Source organism: Gallinula chloropus, assembly GCF_964237585.1.
Source record: "Gallinula chloropus genome assembly, chromosome: 21".
NCBI lineage: Eukaryota > Metazoa > Chordata > Aves > Gruiformes > Rallidae > Gallinula > Gallinula chloropus.
The window spans coordinates 9,021,864-9,044,711 of record NC_140106.1 but is presented as its reverse complement, the minus strand read 5'-3'; the positions used below and the strand labels follow the sequence as shown (position 1 = coordinate 9,044,711).

The 22,848-nt window shown below is 63.6% G+C and overlaps 5 protein-coding genes and 2 long non-coding RNA genes across 7 annotated transcripts; 2 read left to right on the top strand and 5 right to left on the bottom strand.

Annotated features, from left to right (window-relative positions):
• Window positions 1–317: 317 nt before the first annotated feature.
• Window positions 318–3,246, bottom strand: LGI3 (leucine rich repeat LGI family member 3; the record flags this gene model as incomplete). The annotated part of the gene is made up of 8 exons (XM_084273810.1): window positions 318–1,135; window positions 1,226–1,390; window positions 1,468–1,637; window positions 1,771–1,842; window positions 1,919–1,990; window positions 2,070–2,141; window positions 2,249–2,320; window positions 3,035–3,246. The coding sequence occupies 8 exons, from the start codon at window positions 3,244–3,246 to the stop codon at window positions 318–320; spliced, it is 1,653 nt and encodes a 550-aa protein (XP_084129936.1).
• Window positions 3,247–3,881: 635 nt separating this feature from the next.
• SFTPC (surfactant protein C) lies at window positions 3,882–5,104 on the top strand (the record flags this gene model as incomplete). The annotated part of the gene is made up of 5 exons (XM_084274044.1): window positions 3,882–4,117; window positions 4,208–4,354; window positions 4,493–4,633; window positions 4,720–4,830; window positions 5,000–5,104. The coding sequence occupies exons 1-5, from the start codon at window positions 4,013–4,015 to the stop codon at window positions 5,102–5,104; spliced, it is 609 nt and encodes a 202-aa protein (XP_084130170.1). The 5' UTR covers window positions 3,882–4,012.
• Window positions 5,105–7,243: 2,139 nt separating this feature from the next.
• On the top strand, window positions 7,244–8,663 carry LOC311199775 (surfactant protein C-like; the record flags this gene model as incomplete). Its single annotated transcript, XM_084273906.1, has 5 exons — window positions 7,244–7,285; window positions 7,701–8,006; window positions 8,108–8,227; window positions 8,310–8,420; window positions 8,568–8,663. The coding sequence occupies 5 exons, from the start codon at window positions 7,244–7,246 to the stop codon at window positions 8,661–8,663; spliced, it is 675 nt and encodes a 224-aa protein (XP_084130032.1).
• A 1,373-nt stretch (window positions 8,664–10,036) lies between these two features.
• Window positions 10,037–12,409, bottom strand: LOC311199774 (collagen alpha-4(VI) chain-like; the record flags this gene model as incomplete). The annotated part of the gene is made up of 6 exons (XM_084273905.1): window positions 10,037–10,302; window positions 10,434–10,681; window positions 10,835–10,931; window positions 11,076–11,729; window positions 11,808–11,907; window positions 12,002–12,409. The coding sequence occupies 6 exons, from the start codon at window positions 12,407–12,409 to the stop codon at window positions 10,250–10,252; spliced, it is 1,560 nt and encodes a 519-aa protein (XP_084130031.1). The 3' UTR covers window positions 10,037–10,249.
• A 44-nt stretch (window positions 12,410–12,453) lies between these two features.
• Window positions 12,454–13,219, bottom strand: LOC311199680. The gene is made up of 4 exons (XR_014617775.1): window positions 13,181–13,219; window positions 13,013–13,048; window positions 12,824–12,860; window positions 12,454–12,501 (listed from the first exon to the last, which is right to left on the bottom strand). It is a non-coding gene; the product is annotated as an uncharacterized lncRNA (long non-coding RNA).
• A 103-nt stretch (window positions 13,220–13,322) lies between these two features.
• On the bottom strand, window positions 13,323–14,310 carry LOC311199773 (uncharacterized protein; the record flags this gene model as incomplete). Its single annotated transcript, XM_084273904.1, has 7 exons — window positions 13,323–13,389; window positions 13,492–13,527; window positions 13,616–13,666; window positions 13,828–13,890; window positions 13,978–14,040; window positions 14,148–14,210; window positions 14,297–14,310. The coding sequence occupies 7 exons, from the start codon at window positions 14,308–14,310 to the stop codon at window positions 13,323–13,325; spliced, it is 357 nt and encodes a 118-aa protein (XP_084130030.1).
• A 1,340-nt stretch (window positions 14,311–15,650) lies between these two features.
• On the bottom strand, window positions 15,651–16,854 carry LOC311199703. The gene is made up of 4 exons (XR_014617776.1): window positions 16,726–16,854; window positions 16,553–16,648; window positions 15,824–15,877; window positions 15,651–15,715 (listed from the first exon to the last, which is right to left on the bottom strand). It is a non-coding gene; the product is annotated as an uncharacterized lncRNA (long non-coding RNA).
• Window positions 16,855–22,848: the final 5,994 nt, after the last annotated feature.

Below are 22,848 nucleotides of genomic sequence, written 5' to 3'. Positions count from 1 at the left end.
CGCCCCCTCCTCACCCCATCCCTTCCAGCCCAGCCCTCCCACCTGCATCCCACAGGCTGCTGGATGGGGTGGCTGTGAGAATACCAGGAGTACTGGGGGAAACTGAGTCCCATGGCTTCTCCTGGCAGCGGGGCTGTGGGGTGCTGCCCCAGCAGTGGGTGAACACAGGGGGTGGTCCAGGAGGGTGCTGTGACCAGATTGAGCTGCGGGCAGGGGGAAAGGGGCTGGTGGGTGCATGCGCATCCTCGGGCAGGAGCCAGCATCTCCCAGGGAAGGCGAGAGCCAGCTCAGGGGTTACCCAGGTTTCTACCTCCTTGCTAGAGGCTGAGGTCCACCACCACGTGCCGGTAGACCAGCGTGTTGGCCTTGAAGCTGGGAGCCAGGAGGAGCTGCACATCGGCAGCCGGCACGTAGCGGAAAGCCCGCGGCGCTTGGACCGACAGCTCCTGGAACTTGACGAACTTCTGCTTCTCCTCTTCCCACAGGTAGACGTGGGTGAAGGAGAAGTCACTGCCCAGGGCCAGGTACTGCCTCTGCTCCACTGAGAAAGGCTGCATCACCATGGAGCCGCGGGACGGCAGCGTCTGGAGCTCGACGAAGCGCTGCCCTTCCCACCGCACCACCTTGGAGTCGCCGATGTAGCGGCTGAGGCAGAGGAACTGGTCCCTCTTCACCTTGAAGTGCTTCACCATCTGCACATCCAGCATCTCCCCCACCTCCCCCTGAGGGGTGAACTGTTTCTGCCCCCGGTTCCACTGGTAGATGACGGGGGCTTGGGAGCTGCTGGAGATGATCAGGCGGGGCTTGCCCTCGTTCTCCACGTACTCCACGTCGGTGTCGCGGTGCCAGGCGTGGAGGGCTTGGTGGGAGTAGAAGCCGTTCTGGTTGAGGCGGTAGAGGCTGGTGGAGCCCGCCTTGGAGCTGTCGGCGATGACGAAGTACCAGTCCCCTTCGATCTGGAAGGCCTCGATGTCGTTGGGCTTGCGGGTCTTCTGGCTGTCGATGTCCTGGATCTTGATGAACTTGTCCACGGCCGTGTCCCAGCGGTAGATGTAGGAGCCGCCGAAGAGCTGGGCCACCACCACGTACAGCTGGTCCTGGGCCACGATGGGCTTGCAGTGCACTGCAGAGTGAGCTGCCAGGCAGGACCACATCACACCAGGGCCTCCACCCCTCCCAAATCAGCCAGGAACCCCAAGAGGGGACCCCGGTGATGATGCCTTACCAGGGATGCGGTCGAAGTCACGCAGCTTGCGCTCCACGTAGTCCCACTTGAGGATGGCACAGCTGCTGGCACCGGGCTGTGCCAGGGCGACGTACAGGTCGCTGGCGTAGGTGAAAGGCTCGGCTGACACCGACTGGAAGGGCAGAACCTGGTGCACCACGAAGTCTGGGGAGAGAGGGGAGAGGTGGCTGTGAGGATCTAGGTCCCTGGGAAGGGTGTGGTGGGTGCCCATGGTCCCTCACCCGTGGTGATGCACTGGAAATCACTGAGCGCCAGGTCCCGGATCCGCTGACCCTCAAATTGCCCAGGGCTGCTGCAGAAGACAGCAGGGACCGTGGTGTTGGTGTTCTCCAGCCACTCCACCAGCCACTTGATCTTGCAGTCGCAGGCCAGCGTGTTGCCCCGGAGGTCGCTGTTGAGGATGGCACCGAGTCACCCCCACCTGGTACCCAGCCCAGAGCACCCTACCCAAACCCTGAGCACCAGGGTGTCACCCGCTCCCCAGCCCGGTGTCCTGGGGGTCCCTGGTGCCACGGCAGCCTTACAGGTCACTCAGGATGTCCAGAGGCTTGAAGAGGTCTCGGGGCAGCGTCTGCAGGTTGTTGTTGGCCAAAGAGCTGGAGGGAGAGGAGTTGGCAGCAGTAAAGGGCAGGAGCCACCACCACCCCCCAGGATCCCTTCCCAAGTACTCACAGGTGAGTCAGGGACTTGAGCCCACGGAAAGTGGCCTTGGAGAGCGCCTGGATGTCATTGTTCTCAATGAACCTGGGGTGGGAGGAGATGGTGGCACAGCTGCCCTGAGGGGACACCCCCACCCTCCCCATGCCATCCCCACCCCACGCACAGGTACTGGAGGTGGGAGAGGCCAGCGAAGGCGTTGTCCCCAATCAGCGTGAACTTGTTGGAGTTCAGCAGGCTGCAGAGAGAGGGGCAGAGAGGTTGGCATGGGGGACAGGGCAGGATGGGCAGGGGACAGGGAGGGGGACACACTGGGATGCCCAGCCACTGGCGTGGGGGACGTACAGGAACTGCAGCGAGGGGATGTGGGCGAAGGCTGCCTCTCGGATCTCTGTGAAGGCTGCGTTCACCATCGTCCTGCCAGTGAGATGAAGCCTCAGGGCTGTGCAGGAGAGGAGACAGCAAGCAGGGCGAAGGGGGGGCAAAGGGGGGTTCTGCCACCCTGTCCCCTTCAGCTCTCTCCCTCTTGTGCAGCCCTCTGCAGCCCCCCGCTCAAGGGGTGGGGTACTGAGGTGGGGAACAGCCCTTGGGAGAGCAGCCCCAGCAGCATCCCTGCTTGCTGGAGGTGGGGAGGGGGGTGACATGAAGGGGACACAACCCCACAGCAGCCCCCAGGGGCTGGCAACCCCCTCAGACCAACACCCTGCAGCACCCCCCCGCCCTGGGCCTGAGCATGCACACATGCACGGGTGTGTGTACACACGCATGCACACGCATGTGCATCCACCATGCACACCCAGCTGGGGCTCTGGTGGCACATCCAGAGCTGCCAGCCACGTCCCCTTGGGGCTCTGGTCCCCAAGGTCACGGCAGACAGAGCGCAGTGAGGACGGGCTGCAGCCCTGCTCCATCTGCTGCTGAGAGATGCAAGGAGACCCACCACCACCACAGGACACAGGGACCCATCCTAGGGTGCCCTCAGCCCCCAGAGACCCCCACACCTCCCATACAGCTGCAGGTTTGCACCCCATACAGCACAAAGAAGGAGGCAGCACCCCCACACCAGCCCCACACCCCGAGGATGTGCCTTGCTCCCTGTCCCCATCCCCATCCTGCTGCCCAGGTACTCACAGCGAGATGACCTCAGGAGGCAGGTTCTTGGGCACAGCCTTGGAATCCACACAGAACGCCGTGTCCCGGGTGCAGGAGCAGCTCGGGGGGCAAGGTGGTGGCCGGGGTGGCCGTCGACCCCCCGTGGGCAGCCAAAGCCAGGCCAAGGCGAGGAAGAGGAGGAGAGCAGAGAGCTGGCCTCTCAGCATCCTCCTCCCACGCTGCAGCTCCATCGCCCTGGCCTAGCCCCGCTCTGTCGCCGGGAGATGCTCCTTCTCCTCCTGAGCTGTGGAGAAAAGCCTTTTTCCTCTCCTCCTTCCAGGGAGATCTCAGTGTGGAGGGGAAGCGATGGTGGCGGCGGAGGCTGCCGGCATCCGACCCGCTGCTCTGCGCCGCACCATGCTGCGGGGAGGAGGGAGGGAGGAGGAAGGGAGGGAGGGAGGGATGCGGCTGAGTGACAGCGCGAGCATCACTGGGGATGCGTGTCCAAACCACCGGCGTGCGGGTGTGCACACACGGAGGGGGGGGAGGGATGCACGCTGCTCGGGGTGCGCTAGGATAGGGGGCAGTGGGGTACCCACGGGGGGGTCTGCAGGGGTGATGATGCTGCCACAGCTCTCCCACCCTGCTGCCCGTGCTGCAGCGCTGCTGGGTGACACATGGGCATCGGTCCCTCCCGTCCCAGGCACGGCGCTCCCAGCCAACAATGAGACCAGCCAGCTCCTTCCCCACACCAGGCAGGGAGGGGGCGGGGGGGGGCGCAGCTGTCCCTGCACAGGGTGCTGGGTCCTCATCCAGAGCCTGGGGCTGGGTGCAGAGAGGTGGCACCCTCCTCCTGCCCGCTGTTTGCCTTGCCCCCCCACCAGGCTGCCGGGAAAAGGTCCTTGGAGGCTTCACGTGGCCTCCTCAGCTCCTCTCCAGGCTCAGCAAACAGAGCACAAGTGGCTCCTTGACAGCTCCATCCTCTTCCCACCTACTCCCCCCACCGGCACCCTATAAATGCCCCCGGCTCCATCTGGCAAAGGGACAGGAGGAGCCCACGCAGCGAGGGAGGGCGAGATGGACAGCAGCTCCAAAGAGGCCCTGATGGAGGAGGCACCTCCGGTAAGGAGCACCCACCACCCAACCAACCCTGGGGACCCAGCGTGGGGCCGAGCACCCGCAGCTCATCCCTGCGCTCCCCTGTGTCCACAGAGGTACACGGCCTCCCCCCACCTGCCCTGCATCCCTCAGCAGCTCAAGAGCCTCCTGGCTGTGGCGGTGGCCGTGGTCATCCTCGTGGTGGTCCTGGCTGCCTTCCTCCTCCTGGGGCTGCACATCACCGAGACACACGCCGAAACGGTGAGACACCGGCACTGGTGATGGTGTTTGGAAACAACACCAGCCCCCCCACGGGTGCTTTGCAGGGATGGGGTTGAGACCCACCCCCTGTTCAAAGCTTTCTGAGCCCCCCACCCCACCCCACTCCCTGCTTCCCAGGTCTTGAGGATGACCATCCGTGGTCCGGATGCTGAAGGGACCCCCCAGCACCTCTCCCTGAGCAAGAAGGAGAGGACCGGGACGTTTGCTGTGCAGGATGGGCTCAACACCTCTGCCATGGTGGTGTATGACTACAGCAAGGTGCTGGGGGGCAGCCCTGGGGATGGGGGGCATGATGGGGGGGTGGGTGGCAGAGCGGAGCTGAAGGGGGGTCTGTCTGCAAACAGCTGCTGGTCAGCTACAGGTCCTGGCGTCACCGCGCCTGCTACATCACCCACATGGACAAGGACAACATCCCGGGGCTGGATGCCGTCACCCAGACCTTCCAGCATCGGCAGGTGAGGGTGGCCACCCTGCTGAGGTGGGCTGGGGGGCAACACACCCCCTACGCCTGCATCCCGGGCAGCAGTGGGGATGTACGGGCTTGAGGCAAGGGTCAGCAGAGGGGAGGATGCTGGTGACCAAGGATGTGACCCCCCCCTCCCAAACCTGTGCTCTCATCTGCAGGCTGAGATGAAGGAAGGGGAGAGCGCTGCACCCCTGGCCGACCGCTCCATCCTGGGTACCACCGTGAACATCCTCTGCAGCACCGTCCCCATCTACTGGGCGTAGGGGCTCAGGTCCTGGGGAGCCCCGGACAGCCAGATGGGGATGCTGACATCATTCCCAGATGGGGATGTCATCATTCCCAAGCTCCACACGTTGCCTTCCAGGCGGGATGATGCCCAGGCATCTCTCCTCACACCCCAGCCCTATCCTGTGTGCGGCCCCAGGGGGAGCCCCCCCCCACACTGTTGGGGTGCTCTATCCACACCCCACTGCTTTCCCACCGTGCTTGTAATAAAGAAGAGGGGTTTGGTTTGGGATTGGTGCCTCCTCCTGCACAGTAAAGCCTGTATCCCTGCCTCCTGGGGATGCTCGTGTCCTTCCCTCAGTGCCACCCAAACAGCTCCTGCCAAGGTGCTGGGCAGAGCTGGGGGAATGATGCCCAGGGAATGTGTCCCTGCGGGGTCTGGGGTGGGTAGCAGCATCCTTCATGGCAGCTTTCCCAGTCCATCCAGGCCAAGGAGCATGGGAGGGCTCAGACACCCACTCCCCTGGGCAGTGGCACCCCCCACATCACACACCATGCTCCCAGGCTGCATGGCCAGTGTCCCCATCCTGTCACCTCCCAACACTCTGCCCTCCCAGTGTCACATCCCACCAAGCTCTGGACTGAGCAGGACATCCACAGACACCGTGATCCGCTTGCTCCTGGCTCCCCTCCATCCCCATCCCCCTTCCCTGTCCCACCAGCTCCAGTTCTTCTGCCCAAAGCAGCCAGGAGCATCCCAGGGTGGGGGTGAGGGACACCTCCAAGCGCGGTCCATGGAAAATTGGGGGGTCAACAGGGCTGTGAAGGTGAAGAAAGACCCCTGGGAGGACCTGAGTCAGCCCACCCAGGAGGACAGTGGTGCTTGTGCCAGCTCAGGGGTGTCCCCATGGCCACCTGCACAAGCAGAGAGGAGGGTCCCAGCCCCCAGAGGCTCGTGCTTTGCTGGGAGCAGGAGGGAAAACACACGTCATCATGTGTGCCAGCATGGGGTCAGCAGCTCTGCTCCCCAAAACACCCTGACCCCCACGTTGCTCTGGGTCGAGGAGGGTGCGTGGGAGGTGATGAGGGAGGTGGTGAGGGCTCCTCTCCCACAGGCAGTGCCAGAGAACCAGGGTCTCCTTGACACCCTGGGACAGGAGGCAATGTGCAACACGGGGTGCACACCTGCACCCCCACACCAGCCTGCGAGCATCTGGGTCCCTGGGGTGAGGAGGAAGTTATAGGGAGGGGAGCATGGAGAGGTCCCAACTTGAGCCCAGCTGCAGAAGAGGCTCTTGCCCAGGCAAAGCACAGGGGTGTCACCCCATCCTGCTGATTGCACCATGCCAGAGCTGGGGATCCCCCCCTCACCCCAAACATATCCATGCCTTGGGCACCACTCCCAGCTCTGCCAGTACAGGCAGCACCACCCGAGCATCGTGAGGACCAAGATGGTGACACCCCCATGGTGACCCCCCTGCATCCTGAGGACCAAGATGCTGACACCCCCATGGTGATCCCCCTGCATCCTGAGGACCAAGATGCTGACACCCCCATGGTGACCCCCCTGCATCCTCAGGACCAAGATGCTGACACCCCCATGGTGACCCCCCTGCATCCTCAGGACCAAGATGCTGACACCTCCATGGTGAGCCCCCTGCATCCTGTGGACCAAGATGCTGACACCCCCTGGTGACCCCCCTGCATCCTCAGGACCAAGATGGTGACACCCCCATGGTGACCCCCCCCACTCCTGCCCCAGCCTTTTGGGAAAGCTTTGATGTCCCACTTGGAGCAGATCCTTGTGCCCGAGCTGGTGAGGGGACACCGGCACGGAGCCAGGTCTCGCTGTGGCTGCAGCCATCCCCAGATGCTCCAATCTGAAGAGCAGCTCTACCCCAGGCAGGAGGGTTTGTTTTGGCCCCCACCACCCCGCTCGGAGGCAGCTGAGAGGTCCCTGTCCTTGGGGACAAGTGTCCTCAGGGCCACTTGAGCAGCGGGTTCCCAGGGGAATCCGGCCCTGGGGAGGGCGGTCAGCAAACAGGGGTGAAGTGGATTGCACACCAGCACACGATTGCACACCCAGGCTTCACAGGGGCCGCCCCGCTCCCCGCCCTGGCACCCCAGTATAAAGCTGGGGGGCAGCCTGGTCTTGGTGGGGGGAGGAGGTGGCAGCCATGGAGAGCAACGTGAAGCCGGTGGTGGTTGAAGAGATGCTGGTGAGTCCCCTCAGGGGGTGGCACGGCCACGCTGGGCAAGTCCCAGCACCCAGCTGAGGTGCTTAGCACAGGGTTTCTCCCAGTTTATCCCAGTGCGGCACCGGTGCACGTGGGATGCTGCATCCCTAGAGCTCAGGGCAAGCGGGATGGGGAGCTGCTCTGCTGGGCAAGCCCATCCCCAGCCCATCTGCATCCATGTGAGGGTGACAGAGCACTGGAATAGGCTGCCCAGGGGGGTGTGAAGTCTCCATCTCTGGAGATATTCAAGACCCATCTGGCTGCTGAGCTGGGGAGCTGTTTGGGCAGGGGGTTTGGACCCCATGAGCTCTCCAGATCCCTTCCAACCCCTGTGATTCTGTGATTCTATGATCCCAAGGCTCCTATCCCCCTCTCACCCCCTCTCTCTGGCCTGCAGGACCCAGAGAAAGGCTGCTGCAAGGCAGGCTGCTGCTGCTGGCCCTGCGCTCGGTGCTGCTCCAAATGCGCTCGGTGCTGCATGCCCCGGTGCTGCAAGTGCCCGAGCTGCTCGGGCTGCGCCGGCTGCATCAAGAGGTCCCTCTGCTTCCTGCCTCGCCTGCTCTGCTACCTGCCCCGCAAGATCCTCAGCTGCCACAGCCTCAAGTGCCTCCTCATCGTGGTGGTGGTGGTGGTCCTGCTGGTGGTCATCATCGCCGGGGCACTGCTGATGTGGCTGCAGGCGGAGCAGCGGCGCGCTGACACTGTGAGTAGGGACCCCCCCCAGACTGTTCTCCTCCCCTCAACACAAGGAGGGGCTGCTGCAGGTGGTGAGGTCACACCCTACCCTTCCCCATGCTCCCTCAGGTCCTGAGGATGACTATGGAGGGGCTGCAGAGAGGAGCAGCGTGGGAAGAGGATGCAGCCACCTTCTACCTGGATGCTGGGGATGGAAACCCGGCCACGGTCATCTATGACTACAAGAATGTAAGCAGGGAGCCCTGTGTGGCTTGGGGGGGTGGGGAAGGGATGGACAGGGCCCTGCTGATGGGGGTTCGTCCCCAAACAGCTGCTGGTGAGCTACAGATCCCTGCTCCATCATGCCTGCTACATCACCCGTGTGGACAAGGACAACATCCCGGGGCTGGATGCCGTCGCCAAGATCTTCCAGCGCCGGCAGGTGAGTGCAGTGGGGGGGAGGATGGGGTGGTGGGTGGCAATGCCCTGGGTGCAATGCTTCTGGCAGCCCCCCCTGCCTGATGAAGAGCTGGGGTGCAGCTCCCCCCCTGCTGCTGCCACCTTGTTTTTCCTCCTCTCCCCTCACCAGGTGGAGAAGAAGCTCGCCATGCCCCTGGCTGACCGCTCCCTCCTGGGTACCACAGTGAGCATCCTCTGCAGCAGCATCCCTGTCTACTGGGCTTAACCTTGCTGGGTGAGTGTGAAGGGTCCCACTGACAGCAGGCGTGGGCAGGGGGCTGGCAGGAAAGGTGGGGGACACACACACACGACCCCCCCAACCCACCCAGTGACCCCCTTATGGTGCCAGGTTTGCTTTGCAGCATCCCCAACCACCACAGCGTTGCAGCAGCTCCTCCATCCCTCTGGGAGCATCACCAACACCTCCACTCCTGCCCCCACCAGCACCCCAATTTTGGGAAGCACCGGGGTGTAGGAGATGCCACAGGGCTGAGCAGGAGGTTGTGGGGTTGGGGGCAGGGAGGTTGGCATCAGAGGGGTGCAGAGGGGGTTGTTTTGCTTCACAAAGCAGCCCCACATCCCTGCTGCAGCCACGGTGCTGGGGGAGCTGGAGGCAGTGGGTGGGTGCCTGCTTGGGCGAGCGCCGTGCCAGGGGACAGCTGGTTTGTCACTTATAGTCTTCTCAGCTTCACCAAGCCCAAAAATGAGCTTAAAAAAAAAAAAAACAAACCCAACCAAACCCCATGACATTTAAAGAAACAAAAATTCTCCATTCCAGCTCTTCGCTCCCGACTCGCCCGGCGGCTCCTGATTCCCTTCGCCACCAAATCCCACCTGGATGCTCTGAGCAGCAGTTAGGTGAATTTCTGCTGCAGCTCACAGGAGGTACCCCCATCCCTGAGCATCACTCAGCCCTGGGGCACGGACCTGACCTGAGCTGCCCCTTCATCCTGCCAGATCTGAGGCTGCCCTTGGAAAATGTCCCTGTCCTCTCCTACCCTGCAGAACTGAATAAAGGATCAGGGGAAGAATCAGGTCTTGGAGCTATTCCTGGCAACAGCCCATGTCCAAGGCAGCCACAGCCACCAGCTGCAGCCTGAGGACAGGGATTTTTTAGGATGGGGATGCTGGTGTTATTAGGATCAGGCTTTATTAGGATGCTGAGCCAGGGATGAGCATCCAGGGCAGAGCAGGGGGAGCACGGAGCAGCACAGATGCAGCCCCCCCACACCACTTCCATCCCAGGATAGGCTCCTGCCAGCAGCGCAGCTGCTTCCTGACAGTGCTGCAGCCATCCTGGGGTGGGGGCCACGAGAATCCCACCATCCCTGAGTCTGGATCCAGCCCCTGCTCCTGGCAGCCAGGGAAGATGCTCTCCGCAGGGAGAGCGCAGCTGCAGCTGGCTGGGATGCAGGGCACCCATCCAGGGCCTCCTGCAGCTCTGGAGCAACCCCCCCAATACCCCCAAAATCCTTGCCCTTCCCCAGCCCAATCACACTGGTGAGCATAGAAACGTGTTGGGTCTTTATTCAGGAGGCTCCAGAGCTGACCAGCCAGCCCTGGGTACCAGCATCGCATTGCAGCAGGGGGGGTGAGCTGAGTTTTGCAAGGGCTCAGCGCTGCCGGCACTGGCTCAACCTCTTCCCTCCCCCCGCCCCATGAGGGAGCAGCTGAAGATGAGCTGTCAGAATCTTGGCAGGACCCTGCTGTCCTTGTGCAATGATCCAAGCGTCCTCGTTTCCCAAGCCCTCGTGCAGGCAGGGCCAGGCAAGGCTGGCAGAGGGCGAGTGCTGCATCTCCGGGCGCTGCATCTCAGGGGACCAGGGACCTCAACGTGGGGGTGTCACCCCTGTCTCTATTGAAACCTGCCCAGGGCGGTCACAGCATCGGCTGAGCATCATCACTGAAACCTCAGCCGGGTCCCCTGCCCCGGTTTGGGGCACCCCATTGCTTCCCCCATCCCCATCCCCATCCCCATCCCCAGAGGGCTGCCCACCCGGGTCGATGCAGGCGTGGGTGCAGTCCTGCTGGCTGCTGAAGCGGTTGGCGTTGCCCCCGCAGCCCCTGTACCAGAAGCGCTCGCAGGACCCCGTCTCCCGCCGGTGGTACCACATCACGGAGGAGCCGGAGCAGGAGCTGCCCTGGTCCAGGTCCAGGGAACACGGTCCAGGGGGGATTGCAGCCCGCCGGCTCTTGCCGGGAGCAGGGGGTGCCACGAGCATCCCGGTGGGGACTTCAGGGGTCCTGGGAGGGGAAATCAGAGCAAACCACACCCCCCCAGTACGTGCTGGGGGGCAAAGGACCTCCTCCCCGGGAAGAGGAGGTGGAGTGCCACACCTCCCCCCCCCCAGCTCAAGGATGCTTATGCAGGGGACAGCCCTGGAGCTGCTCACTCACTGCGCAGGGGTCCTGGTGACGAGCTCGCTGGTCCCAGTGCCGGGGGGTGGCATCCCCGGGGGGCACCCTGTGGTGCTGGGGTGCTGGCGGCTCTCTGCTGCGGAGCAGAAGCAACAGCAGAGGCAGGATGGGTATGTCAGCAAGGAAGTTTTTTTTGGGGGGGATCATAGCCAGCTCCCCCTGGAGCAGATGCAGGATGGGACCTGGAGATGTTCCAGCCTCCCAGGACCTCCCCACTCACCCCACAGCCTCCTGAGGAAGCCCAGCGCTGTCCTCTCCACATACCCCATCTCAGGAGGGTGGATGGAGCCCAGGCGCAGGGAGTGGTACCGCCACCCCGGCAGCCCCTTGGGCACGGCTGCCTCTGGCTGCTCCGTCCCAGCTCTCCCCAGGGAGAGCACCAAGACACCAAAATCCTCACACGGGGCGAAGGGAGCCAGTGCCCGCTGCACCTCCCCACCCCACAGCACCGTGTCCCCTGGCCACACCACGAAGAGGACACGGAGCCGGCCCGTGGAGCTCTGTGGGATGGAGTGCTGGAGAGCCCACGCCACGGCACTGCCAGCCGATGCTGTGGCTGCCCTGGGCACCAGCGTGAGCTGGAGGCGCTCCCGGAGCTGGTCCCTGGAGCTGGGTGGCCCAAAGGGGATCTCAGCCAAACCCTGCTCAGGAGAAGAGGGGCTGGTCAGCACTAGGGCGATGCGGGTGCCGTGCTGTGCCGGGCCCATCCCTGCGAGCTGCAGGTGCCCCAGGAGGTGATGGAAGAGGTCTCCAACAGCCTGCAGTCTCTCTGCTGGCATCCCTGGGGCTCTGTTATCCACCACCAAGGCCAGGTCCACATCCAGCAGGTCAGGGGGTGGCACAGCAGCAGCGCATCCCTCAGAGTGGCAGAGGTCTGGGCATGGGGAGAGACTGAGGCTGAGCCCTGAAGCAGGTGGGCACCCATCCCTGGTGCCACCCTGGCACTGCCTACCGAAGCAGAGGACACAGGGCAGCACCGCATCCCGCAGCACCGCAGCATCCCCAGCCGGCTCCGTCGCGTTCAGCTGGACCACCTGGAAGAGGCTGTTGACCTGGTGGGCAAAGGGGATGCAGAGCCAGGATGAGGTTTGGGGGGGGGGGGGAGATGGGAGCATGGGGAGCAACCCCCAGCCCCCTAGAGCTCACCTGGAAAGCCCGTTCCACCTCGGGCAGCGGGCTGAAGGTGAGCACCGCCGGCACGATGCCCAAGGCTTCATACTGCAGAGCAACATCCCCAATGCCCTCCAGGTCCTGGTTCTGGCCGCTGGTGACTAAAAGAACCACCTTCCTGCCCAGCACAGCCCGACGGACCCTCTTGAGCGTGTGGAACCCCACGAAGCGCATGGCAGAGGCCAAGCGACCGCGCCGGGAGGAGCGGGTGGGCGAGAGGCGTCGGAGGCGCCCCAGCAGCGCGGCCCCGCTCCCCGCTTCCCCGGCACGCAGCAGGTAGGTCGGGGTGGCTGCGTAGGCTAGCATGGCTACCCGGGCTCCTGCTGGGCAAGCCAAAGGGGAGACCTGTACGTCCCTCAGCAGCAGGGCCAGCAGCTCCTTCATGCGAGAGAAGAGGGCTGGAGGCACCGTGGAGGAGGTTTCCAGCACCACAACCAGCTCGGTGGGGAAGAGAGGGCAGGAGGGAGAGGTGGTGGCTGTGGAGGGATGGTGGCATCTTGAGGGGTGGGGTGGAAAAGCCCCTCCTACCCCCCCACTCTGCTTCAGAATGCCCCATGCTCATGGTATCCATGCACACCCATCCACTGCTCCCTCTAGGCATCCCCCCAGGGTGTGCATCCATCAGCTGTGCCCTCTCCATCCATCCATCCATCCATCCATCCATCCATCCATCCATCCATCCATCCATCCATCCATCCATCCATCCATCCATCCATCCCTCTGTGTTCCCCCCTCCCTCCACAGTCTGTCCCCCACACCAAGCCCCAGTCACCCCCACACACTGTTCCAAGCTCTCACCACAGCTCCGACGGATAAAAGCCTTGAGCTCGCAGGGCTGGAGGGATGCACAAGGCATCAGTCCCACTGCTCCCACCCAGCTCTTCCCAGCAGACCCAGCAAGGCTCGCTGGGCTCAGGCTCCTGGCTGTCTCCTGAGGACACCTTCTGGGTCCCCATCCCCAGCCAGCCCTGCTCCAGCATCCCATACCGTGGAAGGGGGAATTCCTGGCAAGCCCTTCGGGCCCTGGACCAGGCAGGAGAGGGGAGAAAGGAAGAGGAACTATGACCAAGAGCTGGAAACCCCAGCGCTGGGGCTGCTGTGGGCAGAGCAGTGGCTGGGGAAAGGGAATAGGAAAGGGAATTCCCAGGGAATCACCATCTCTCCTGGAGGTCCTGCATCGCCGCGGCTGCCTGCTTCTCCTCTGCTCCCAGGTTCACCCTGGAAAACCCCCCCCACGGAGTTGGGTGAGGGGGCAAAACAGGGGGTGGGGGGCAGCAGGGAGGGGGCTGCATGGTACTCACCCTGCGCCCAGGCAGCCCCCGTGCACCCTTGTCCCCTGGGTGTCCTCTCTCTCCACCATCACCCTTGGAGGAGGGGGGACAGATGGAAGAAGCTGCTCCCATCCTTACCAGCACCCCACAGCATGGGCTCTGTGCCCCCTCCCCACAGCCCCCCCCTGTTCTCACCTGAACCCCAGGGTATCCTGGCAAGCCCCGAGCACCCTGGGTGGCGGGGGGGAGCAGCACACATGAGTGGGACCAGGACCCCTGGCAGCACCCCCCATGCTCATCCCACCCTGCTCCACATCACCTTGGCACCCTTCCTGCCTGGAGCTCCTCTCCGGTCGCACCCGTTCTCACCCTGGGAAGGCAGAAACCAGAATCCCAAAGGAAGTACATTACTGTAGGACCTACAAAAACACCCCCTCCTCCCAAAGCTGCCTTGGCCATGGGTTTTCCATGCCTTCCACTGCCACAGTGCCCCTGGGGAGGATGCTGCATCCCCGAGGGGTACAACCTTACCAGGGCACCTTTGGGCCCCCGTGGACCCACGCTCCCCTTCCTGCCCTCTGCTCCTGCCTGGCCCTGGAAGGGAAAGCAGGGCTGCAGGCTGGGGGGGGTGTGTTTGGGGGGTGGGGGGGGTGTGAAGTGCTGTGCTGTGGTACCACTCACCTTCTCCCCTTTGGGGCCAGCTGGGCCAGCTGCTCCCAGGGAACCCTCAGCTCCGGGGACACCCTGGGCAAGAGGCAAAGAGGGATGAAGGATGTTGGGGAGCAGCCATGGGGTGGGTACCCAGTGGCATGGCCACCAGCTCGGGGTGGTCATAGGGAGAGGGGTGGCACCTCAAGTCCTCTGCTCCCCAGGTGGCCAGTGGCACCCTTGGACCCCCGTGGCCCTGGCATCCCCTGTGAAGGGAGAGGAGGAGAGGGGGGCAGTGGGGATGCCCTCTCTGGGGGGTCCTGGGGTCAGTGGGGGGATGTCCTAGCCTCACCTGGGCACCTCCATAGCCCTTCTGTCCCTCGGGGCCAGGGCTGCCACGGTTCCCCTTCTTGCCCTGTGAGAGATGGGGTGGCTCAGGCTCCAGCCCCTGGTCCTGGGGGGCAGAGGGACCCCCACATCCTTGGGGGGTGGCAGCCCTACCTGCACTCCCCGCTGCCCTTTCTGGCATGAGGTCTGTGGAGGGAAGTGCTGTCAGTACTGGGGGCACTCGGCACAGACCCCTGGTGACCCCCCCTACCTGTGGCACCTACCGGGTGAGCAGGGGGTCCTGGGGGTCCCTCTGGCCCCGGGGGACCATCCTGGCCGGGGTCTCCCTGGGAATCACAGGTGTTGAGAGAGAAGCAGAGCTCCTGGCTGTCCTCCTGGCACATCTCATCCCCAAAACAGCCCTGCCAACCGACTGCTCTGATGCCACCACCCCCTGGCATCACTGGGCATGGTCCTGCCAGCCCTTACCTGGGGACCCCCATCTCCTCTCCACCCTGGGGCACCAGGTTCAGGATTCCTCCTCCCAGGTGGTCCCTGGAAAGCAAATAGGGAAGGGAGGGGGGGTCAGAAAGAGCCCTGGCACCCCATAGAGCCCCAGGCTGTCAGCCTGTACTCACCACCTCTCCACAAGAGCCTGGGGGTCCCTTCTCCCCCCGGGCACCCCGGGAGCCTTTCTGCCCCTAGATGAAGGCAGGAGGAGGGGATTTAACCACTGGGAGGCAGAAGAAGGAGCCGGAGCTTTGCCAAGGCTCAGCAGTGCAGCATCACACCTGCCTCCCCCGGGACCCTTTCTCTCCAGGGCGGCCAGGGGTCCCTGCTTCCCCCTGGGGAGGAGAGAAGAGGCTGTGCCCATGCCCGTGCCAGTGCCTGGACCCACTCTGGTGGCTGTGCCAGGGTGGAAGGGTGGTTGGGGCAGCTGGCTGGTGCAATGCCCCCCTGCACAGCTCACCTGCTCCCCGGCAACGCCGTCGTAGCCAGCTTCTCCAGGAGGACCCTGCAGAGAGGTGACAGGCTCTGATGCCAGGTTATACAGCTCAGGGTGGAATGCCAGGTCCCAGCTTCACCCCATTTCCCCCAGTATCCATCCCACCCCTCCATCCGTCGCGACCATCTCCCATTCCCCTCCCTGGATCCCCCTCTTCCCTGCCCATCCTGGGGGTCTCCCTGCCCATGGCCTTGGCCTCCATTGGTGTCTGCAGGAGGCACAGGATTATCCAGGAGGTGTGGACATACCTGGTCCCCAGGGTGACCCACGGAGCCCTGTGAAGGGACAGAGGAGAGAGAGCAGCCAGGGAGCGATGGGCACCCACGCTGGGGGACAGAGCCACGCCGGGCTGGGGTGGTACCTCACCTTTGGTCCACATTGTCCTGGGCATCCCTGCATCCCTCTGCTGCCATGGAGACCTCGTGGTCCCTGCTCTCCCTGTGCTCAGGAAGGGAGGAGGCCAACAGTGGCACTGGGGTGATAGGGGGGGTCCCTCATCCCTGGGGACACCCTCTGCCACGCCAGGGGGTCCCACAGCCAACTCACACTGTGCCCGTGCTCGCCCTCGTCTCCAGCACGCCCCTTGCTGCCTCTGCCCCCCTAGAACAGAGAGACCATGGCAGCCATGACCCCCTCAGCACGATGATGGACCCAGGGTCTGGGACTCATCATGGCTGGGCTCCCTTCCCAGCTCCAGGAGGAAGGGCTTGAGCAGAGCAAGGGCTCAGATCCCAGGGATGCTCTTAGCCCTGGGAAAGGGATCTGGGGCTGTGCGTGCAGCATGGGGGAGCAGTTCTGCTGAGGGAGCATGGTGAGACCCCCACCCACCCACCTCTGGGACTCAGTTTCCCCCATGGCAGCAGCAGCAGGGAGGGCACAGCCCAGGCTGCACTGGAAGTGCAGCTGAGTGATGCAGAGTGTGCACATCCATCCCTGCAGGGATGGGATGGGATGGGATGGGATGGGATGGGATGGGATGGGATGGGATGGGATGGGATGGGATGAGATGGGATGGGATGGCATGGGATGGCATGGGATGGGATGGGATGGGATGGGATGGGATGGGATGGGATGGGATGGGATAGCATGGCATGGCATGGCATGGCATGGCATGGCATGGGAGGGGAGGGGATGGGAAGGATGGGATCTCTGTCCTGAGGGCACGGGGGGATCTGGGGAAACACCCCCTCTGATGGAGAAGGGAAAGGTCTCCTCTGGGCTGTCTGTGGGGCTGGGTGACCCTCCTGCATCCCCCCAACTCCCCCAGATCTTTACCTTGCCCCCCTGGGGGCCGCTGGGGCCTTGCAGACCAGGCATCCCCACGCAGGTACAGGGACACATCTGGCAGCACGTCCGCTCTGCCAGGGCCAGCTGCAGGGAGAGGGTGACACCCCCGCTCAGAGCCCATGGGGTACCCCACCACCCCTCCCCCCACAGCCCCTCCTCACCAGCTCCTGTGCCACGTGCCCACCAGCCTCTGGCATGTCCACAGAGAGCTGCTGCCCATTCCCCAGCCGCCTCCCAAACTCCATCTGCTGCAGGTCCCCCAGCCCCGTGACATTGTTCACTGCCACCATCACCAGCAGCTCCACCTGGTCTGGAGGGGACAGGGTGCCACGGGGTGTCACACCACACCAGGGTGCCCCCTGGTCCCCCCACTCACAGCCCCACCTTGCAGCCACGCTGCCATCGCCGCCTCCTTCATCTTCCCTGTGTCATCGTCCAGCCCATCCGTGAACACCAGCAGCACCTGGGTGAGGAGGGGGGAGTCGGTGCCCCCACCACAGCACCCATCAGTGGGAGCACCCAGCATCTCCCAGCCTCACAGGGAGCGATGGGCATTCGGTGCCATACCTTGGCATCGGCCTCCTGCTGTGCCAGGGTGCTGAGGAAGCTCTGCAGGGCAGACTGGTGGAGGTAGGAGCGCTGGAAGGCATGTGCCTGCTCCAGGCCTTGCAGAACATCCACCCAGGGCTCTCTCAGGATGCCCTGGAAGAGGATGTCCCCATCCCTCCCCGTGCTCTGCAGGCTGATGCTCAGGTCCAGCATCCCACAGGTGAGGTGATCCGGGGCGGCCAAATCCCTCAGGACCCTCTCCAAGTAGGGCTGCAGGTTGGACTGTTGGTAGTCGGTGACATCCAGGGCCACCAGCACGTGGAGGGTGCACAGTCCTGCGAGGCAGAGCACGGAGAACCAGCCGGGATGGGCACAGGCTGGAGCGTGGTGTCCCCAACGGGGACAGGGTGGGACCCCATCCCGCAGCGGCCACGCACAAGGTGGGGGGGGGGGGTCCTCACCCACCTGCTTCCTGGCTTTGGATGCCTGTAGCTGCCAGGAGGAGCAGAGCTGTGGGGAAGCAGATCCCATACAGCCCCATGGGCACCACTCAGTGGGGTAACCGGTGGGGAACGCGGTGGTGGAGTGAAGGTCGGGCCCTGGGCAGGCAGCAGCCGGCAGCGGCGAGGGAAGAGCACCTGCCTTGGGGAGACAGCGGGGCCCAGAGCTGCCTCCAGCTCTCCATCCATCACTGCTGACAGGTCATCCATGGAGCGCAGCCCAGCCCTGGGGGCCACTGTGGCTTGGCCGAGCCGAGCCAGCGCTGGCCTCATCCTGCCCGCCGCTCACGGACAGCGCTGGGTGTGTTTTGCTCCCCAGGATTGGGAGCGTTCACCCTCCTCCTAGGAGGGCTGGGGAGGGTGCAGAGCCAACGCTGGGCAGGACACGGGGGTGCCGAGCTCCTGATGGGGTTGAATTGCTCCTGGCAGAGCTTTGGGATAGGATTTGGGGTGGGTGCTTGCAAGGACTCCCGTGCAGCCCGCTGCTCCCTGCAGCTCAGCCTTGGGGGGCTGAGGAGAAGCAGTTTTTTCCAAGGGTTTTTGGGGATGCAGCCGTCCCATTGCCGCTCAGTAGGTAGGCAGGGAGCAGAAGCAAGGAGAGATGCACCAAGGGCAGCACCCAGGAGCACTGCCTGCCCATCCTGCCACACCAAGCGACCCACAGACGCAGGGGATGGAGCCCATCCCACATCCCAGCTGTGCAGCCAGAGCAAGATGGGGAGTGGGCTACAGGAGCCGAGACCCCTTGGGGAGTGGACAAAGTGAGGGACCAAAGACCATGGTAGGAGCTGAACCTGCAGCATCGCCTCAAGCCCTGGGGATGGAGAAGGAGCTCCCCTTACCTCTCCTGCGCCTTCGGGACCCGCGGTGCTCAGCGCTGGACGATGCAGCTGACCGCGGGCTGGCCGTCTGCAGGGGAGGATGTGCATTTGGGGGGGGGGTGTGTGGGGGGGAGGTATTTATTCCAGGGCTCAAGAAAACATCATATGTCCAACACGTCAGGGGAAGCTGCCTTGAAGCCAGCAAAAAGGCTCCTGGGATCTGTGGAACCAGCCCACAGCACCCCACAGCTGCCTCATCGCCTCCCAGGAAGGTTCAAGGAGCTCATGGAGCAGGAGACCATCACTGGTCCAGGGAGATGCTTGAAAAAAACACATCCCCAAGGGAGAACAGGTCCCAGTTTGGGAAAAGCCACTTTGTGGAGGAAAACCCACTTGAGAACCCCAGGATCCCCAGAGAGCTCGGTGAGAAAAGGGGTGATATCAGGGTGGAAACCAGCAGCCAGACCCTGACCTAACGGATTTACATCATCCGGGGACTCAGCCCTCAAACATCCTTCCCAGCAGAGGGATGGAAACGGAAAGTATTTCAAAGCCCCAGCTTGTTTTTTCATGGTGGTGGGGGGGGGGATGTGTGTGTGGGGGGATGGATCTGTTTGTTTTCTCAGGAGACCCAGCTAGAAGTTGGAGGATGAATTAGGGCGGCTGCTTCCCCACATTCCCATTCCCGGGCTGCACCGTGCGAGGCGTGGGATGGGGATGGCTGTGGGGAAGCAGAGAGAGAGAGAGAGAGACACACACAGAGACCAGTTGTCAGGAGTCAGTTTGTTTGCTTGAAGGAGGATGGGGGGGGGGGGGGGAAATGTGTTTACTGGATGTAGGTTTTGCAACGCAGCCCTAAGGAGTCAAAACACATCCCAGGGATGGGAAAAAAAAAAAAGGCTGGAGATAAGGAGCAGAGGAGGTTTCCCCCACGCTCTGCCCTGCTTGGTGGGAACAAATCGGCCCTGAAACGTGGGAGGTCCCTGAAAGGAAAAGGGAAAGAGGATTTGGGGTTGGGGAGGGGGTCAGTGGGCAGGGCAGGGAGTGAAGCCCGGATGCCTGTGTGCATCCAGCGTGTCCCCGAGGCTCTGGCCCTGTGGGGTGACACCAAAGGCTGTTAAAAAGTATAGGAGAAGGTTGTTTAATTAGATGATAGGTCTGGGTTTGTCCTGGAGCAGCAGCAGATGATGAGCCAGGAGCCAGAGAGGGACCCGCTCAGCCCCTGATCCCACTGGTGGGGGGTACGTGGGGGGTGCACTGCAAAGGGACAAGGGACATGCACAGGGTAAGGTGGAAGAGGTGTGGCACGGGCAGAGCAAGGCTGAACTCAGAGCTCTATCTAGTGGTGAGCTGGCAGCTGGGACCCCCTTTCCCTCCCTGAGTTGGGGGGCACAGCACCCCCTCAACCCCCCCCCACCAGCCCCCCCGGGTGGGCAGCTGGGGGATGGGAGTGGGGTAGCACTGCTGGGAGCATCACAGGCACATCCTGCCCCTGCGCCCATCACAGCCCACACTCCCTCCTGGGGTGCCTTGGCATGGACCACCATGGGGTGGGGGGTCCCCATGGGTGACCCTGCCTCAGCATCTGGATACGTTCTGGCCATCCTGGGGGGCTCAGCCTGCTCCTGGGGGGCTCGCCCCACTCCAGGGGTGCTCACCCAGCTTCTGACAGGCCTGTGACTTGGGTGCAGGGTGGGGAGGGAAGGTGATCAGAGCACTGCCCCCCCCCTGCTTCCACAACATCCCAGGATGTGGGGGGTCCTGGATGGGTTGAGCCCCCCCCAGAAGGAGACAGACCCTGGAGATGCCTCTCTGGGACACAGGGAAAGGGGGGTTGGAGGGTGCAGGGAGCTTTTCAGTGCCCGGAGCTCACTCATGTTTGGAAAGGGTGTGTGGACTGGGGATGCTGCTTCCTCCTCCTCCTCCTCCTCCTCCAGCAAGGCATGGGAGGATGTGGGGTGCAGGATGTGGGGGTACAGGATCAGAGCTGTGGGACTGATGGTCTGGGGCCAGGAGATACAGGGTGCAGGGCTGGGGAATGCAGGAGCAGGGCTGAGGGGTGAGGGATGGGGATGTGGGGTGCAAGACCAGGATATGGGGCTGTGGGGGGTACCAGACTGGGAGCCATGAGCTGGGGATGCGGGGTGCAGAACCAGGGGGATGGGGTGTAGATTGGGGTGCAGGAGCGAAGATTGAGGGGTGCAGGGCTGAGGGCTCTGGAGGGGTGCAGGATCGGGGTTGGGGGATATTGGGGGGGGGGGTGGGGATCGGTTCTGAGGGAAGCAGGAGGGGACCGGGGAGGGCAAAATCAGTGCCGGGGGGATACGGGACGGGACCGGAACGTGCGGGGACGGGACGAGGAGGGGGCACAACCAGGAGCAAAGAGCTCGGGACCAGATCCGGAGGGGGTGAGGGGGGCGGGGAGGGGGTGGGGGGTGAGGGGCGGGCTGAGGGGTGTGCAGGACCAAGTAGTGTCCGCCCCCCCACACCTCTTCCCAGAGCTGGCCCCGCTCCCAGCCCTGCGCCCGGGGCTGCAGGGGCCGAGCTCGGCTCTTGAACCCGCCCCCGCCAGATCTCATTTCCCTAAAAAAAAAAAAAAAAAAAAAGAAAAAAAGAAAAAAAAAAAAAACACACACAGAGAAAAAAAAAAAAAGAAAGAAAGAAAAAAAAAAAAGGGAGAGAGAGAGAGAGAGAAGAAGGGGAAAAAAATAAAAGGAGCGAAGAAGGGAAGGAAAGAGGGAAGAGAAGGGAGAAAAAAAAAATAAGCCCCCCAAAATATATATATATATATATATATAAAAAGCCGCCCCCCCACCCCCCTCCCCGCCCGCTGCCCGCGGAGCCATGGCCGGGCTGCGGACCTGCGGGCTGCTCCTCTGCCTGCTCCTGGCCCGGGCCATGCACTTCCCCGACTACTCCTACGTGCTGGAGGAGGAGGAGGAGGAGGACGCGGAGCCCCTGGATTATAAGGACCCCTGTAAAGCCGGTAGGACTGGGGAGAAGGGGGGGGGATGCGCGCCCGGGGGTGGCCGGGCCGGGCGGGCAGACAAAGGGGAGCGCGGGGGAAGGTTGGTGGGGGGTGAGTGTGAGGGTTGTGAGTGGTGGGGGGGCTGCGGGAAGAGGCGGGGGGGTGTGTGTGGGGGGGGGAGTGTGGCTGTAACTTGGCTCCCCCGCTCCCTGCTGGCCCCGGGACCCCCGCGGCCGGGGAAGGGAAGGGAAGGGAGGGGAGGGGGAGTGGGGGGGACACCCAGCGCCCGGCCCCGCTCCTGGGTGCTTTTGGTTGTACTTAGAGTGGGGAGCGGGGGGTGTAGGGGGGGTGTGGGGGGTGAAGGGGGTGCTGGCCCAGCGCCCCGCTTTCTCTCCCCAGCCCTGGGCGCACCGGCAGCTGTCAAAGGCAGCGGGCAGCCCCCCCCCCCCCCCCTACCCCCCTCATCCCACCCTAGAGCCGGACCCATCCTCTGTGCCCCTCGGCTTTCTCCTTCTTTCCCAAATCCCAGCCGGGGAAAGCTCATCCCCTCGGGGCCGGCTGGGCTGCAGCGTCCCGGGACACCCGGGCCAGGCTCAGACCCGGGGAGGAGGGGTGAGGGTGCTGTGTGTGGGGTGTGTGTGGGGGGGGAGTGGGGGGTTTATCCACGGGTCCGAGTCGCTCAGTGCTGGATCAGGGCGCTGGGAGTCGCGGGGGAACAGCCCCCGGTCTCCCAGACCAAGAGAAAGCAGCCGGGAGGATTTAGTGGGGGGGTGGAGAGGAGAGAAGGGGGGGGAAACTGAGGCATGGGAGCGACACCAAAGCTTGGGCGCCCAGGCGAGGGCTTGGGTCTGGCGGGGTCCTGGCTGGAGGATCACGTTTCTCTTTAATGGCATTGTCTGCACGCTGGAAGGCGTCTGTTGATATAACTCTGTCTACATGAGAGGGCTTTTTTTTTTTTCTGGCCAAAAATCCTTCCCTTCCTGCCCTCCCGGGCTGAAACAGCCAGGCTTGCAAAACTGCCCGGGCAGAGCCGGCTGGAGCCTCTCTGCTCCCGCTCCTGCTTCACCCACGGCAGGGCAGAGACAGGGCTTCACCCCTCCGATGAGCCCCGTTAATTAAGGATGGCTTAAAGGCCCCAATCCTGTGCACCCCGAAAACCCCACGTCGCTTCTATGGGTGATACTCCCTTCCCCCCCCCCCCCCCCCCCCCCACCACCACCCCCCAACCTCCACCTCCCCGTCCCCGCCTGCTTTTACGAGATCCTTATGTGACTAATTTAATTAGGGCGGCTCTTTCCCCAGGGGGCCCAAGGGGGGGGGTGTGTAGGGGGGTGAGGGGTGAGGATCAGGCCCTGCCACGCACAGTGTGAGCTGAGGGTTTACCCCCAGGTTGGGCTCTGTGGGGATGGGGAGCTCTAGAAGTGGGGTGCAGCTCTTTGATGGGGG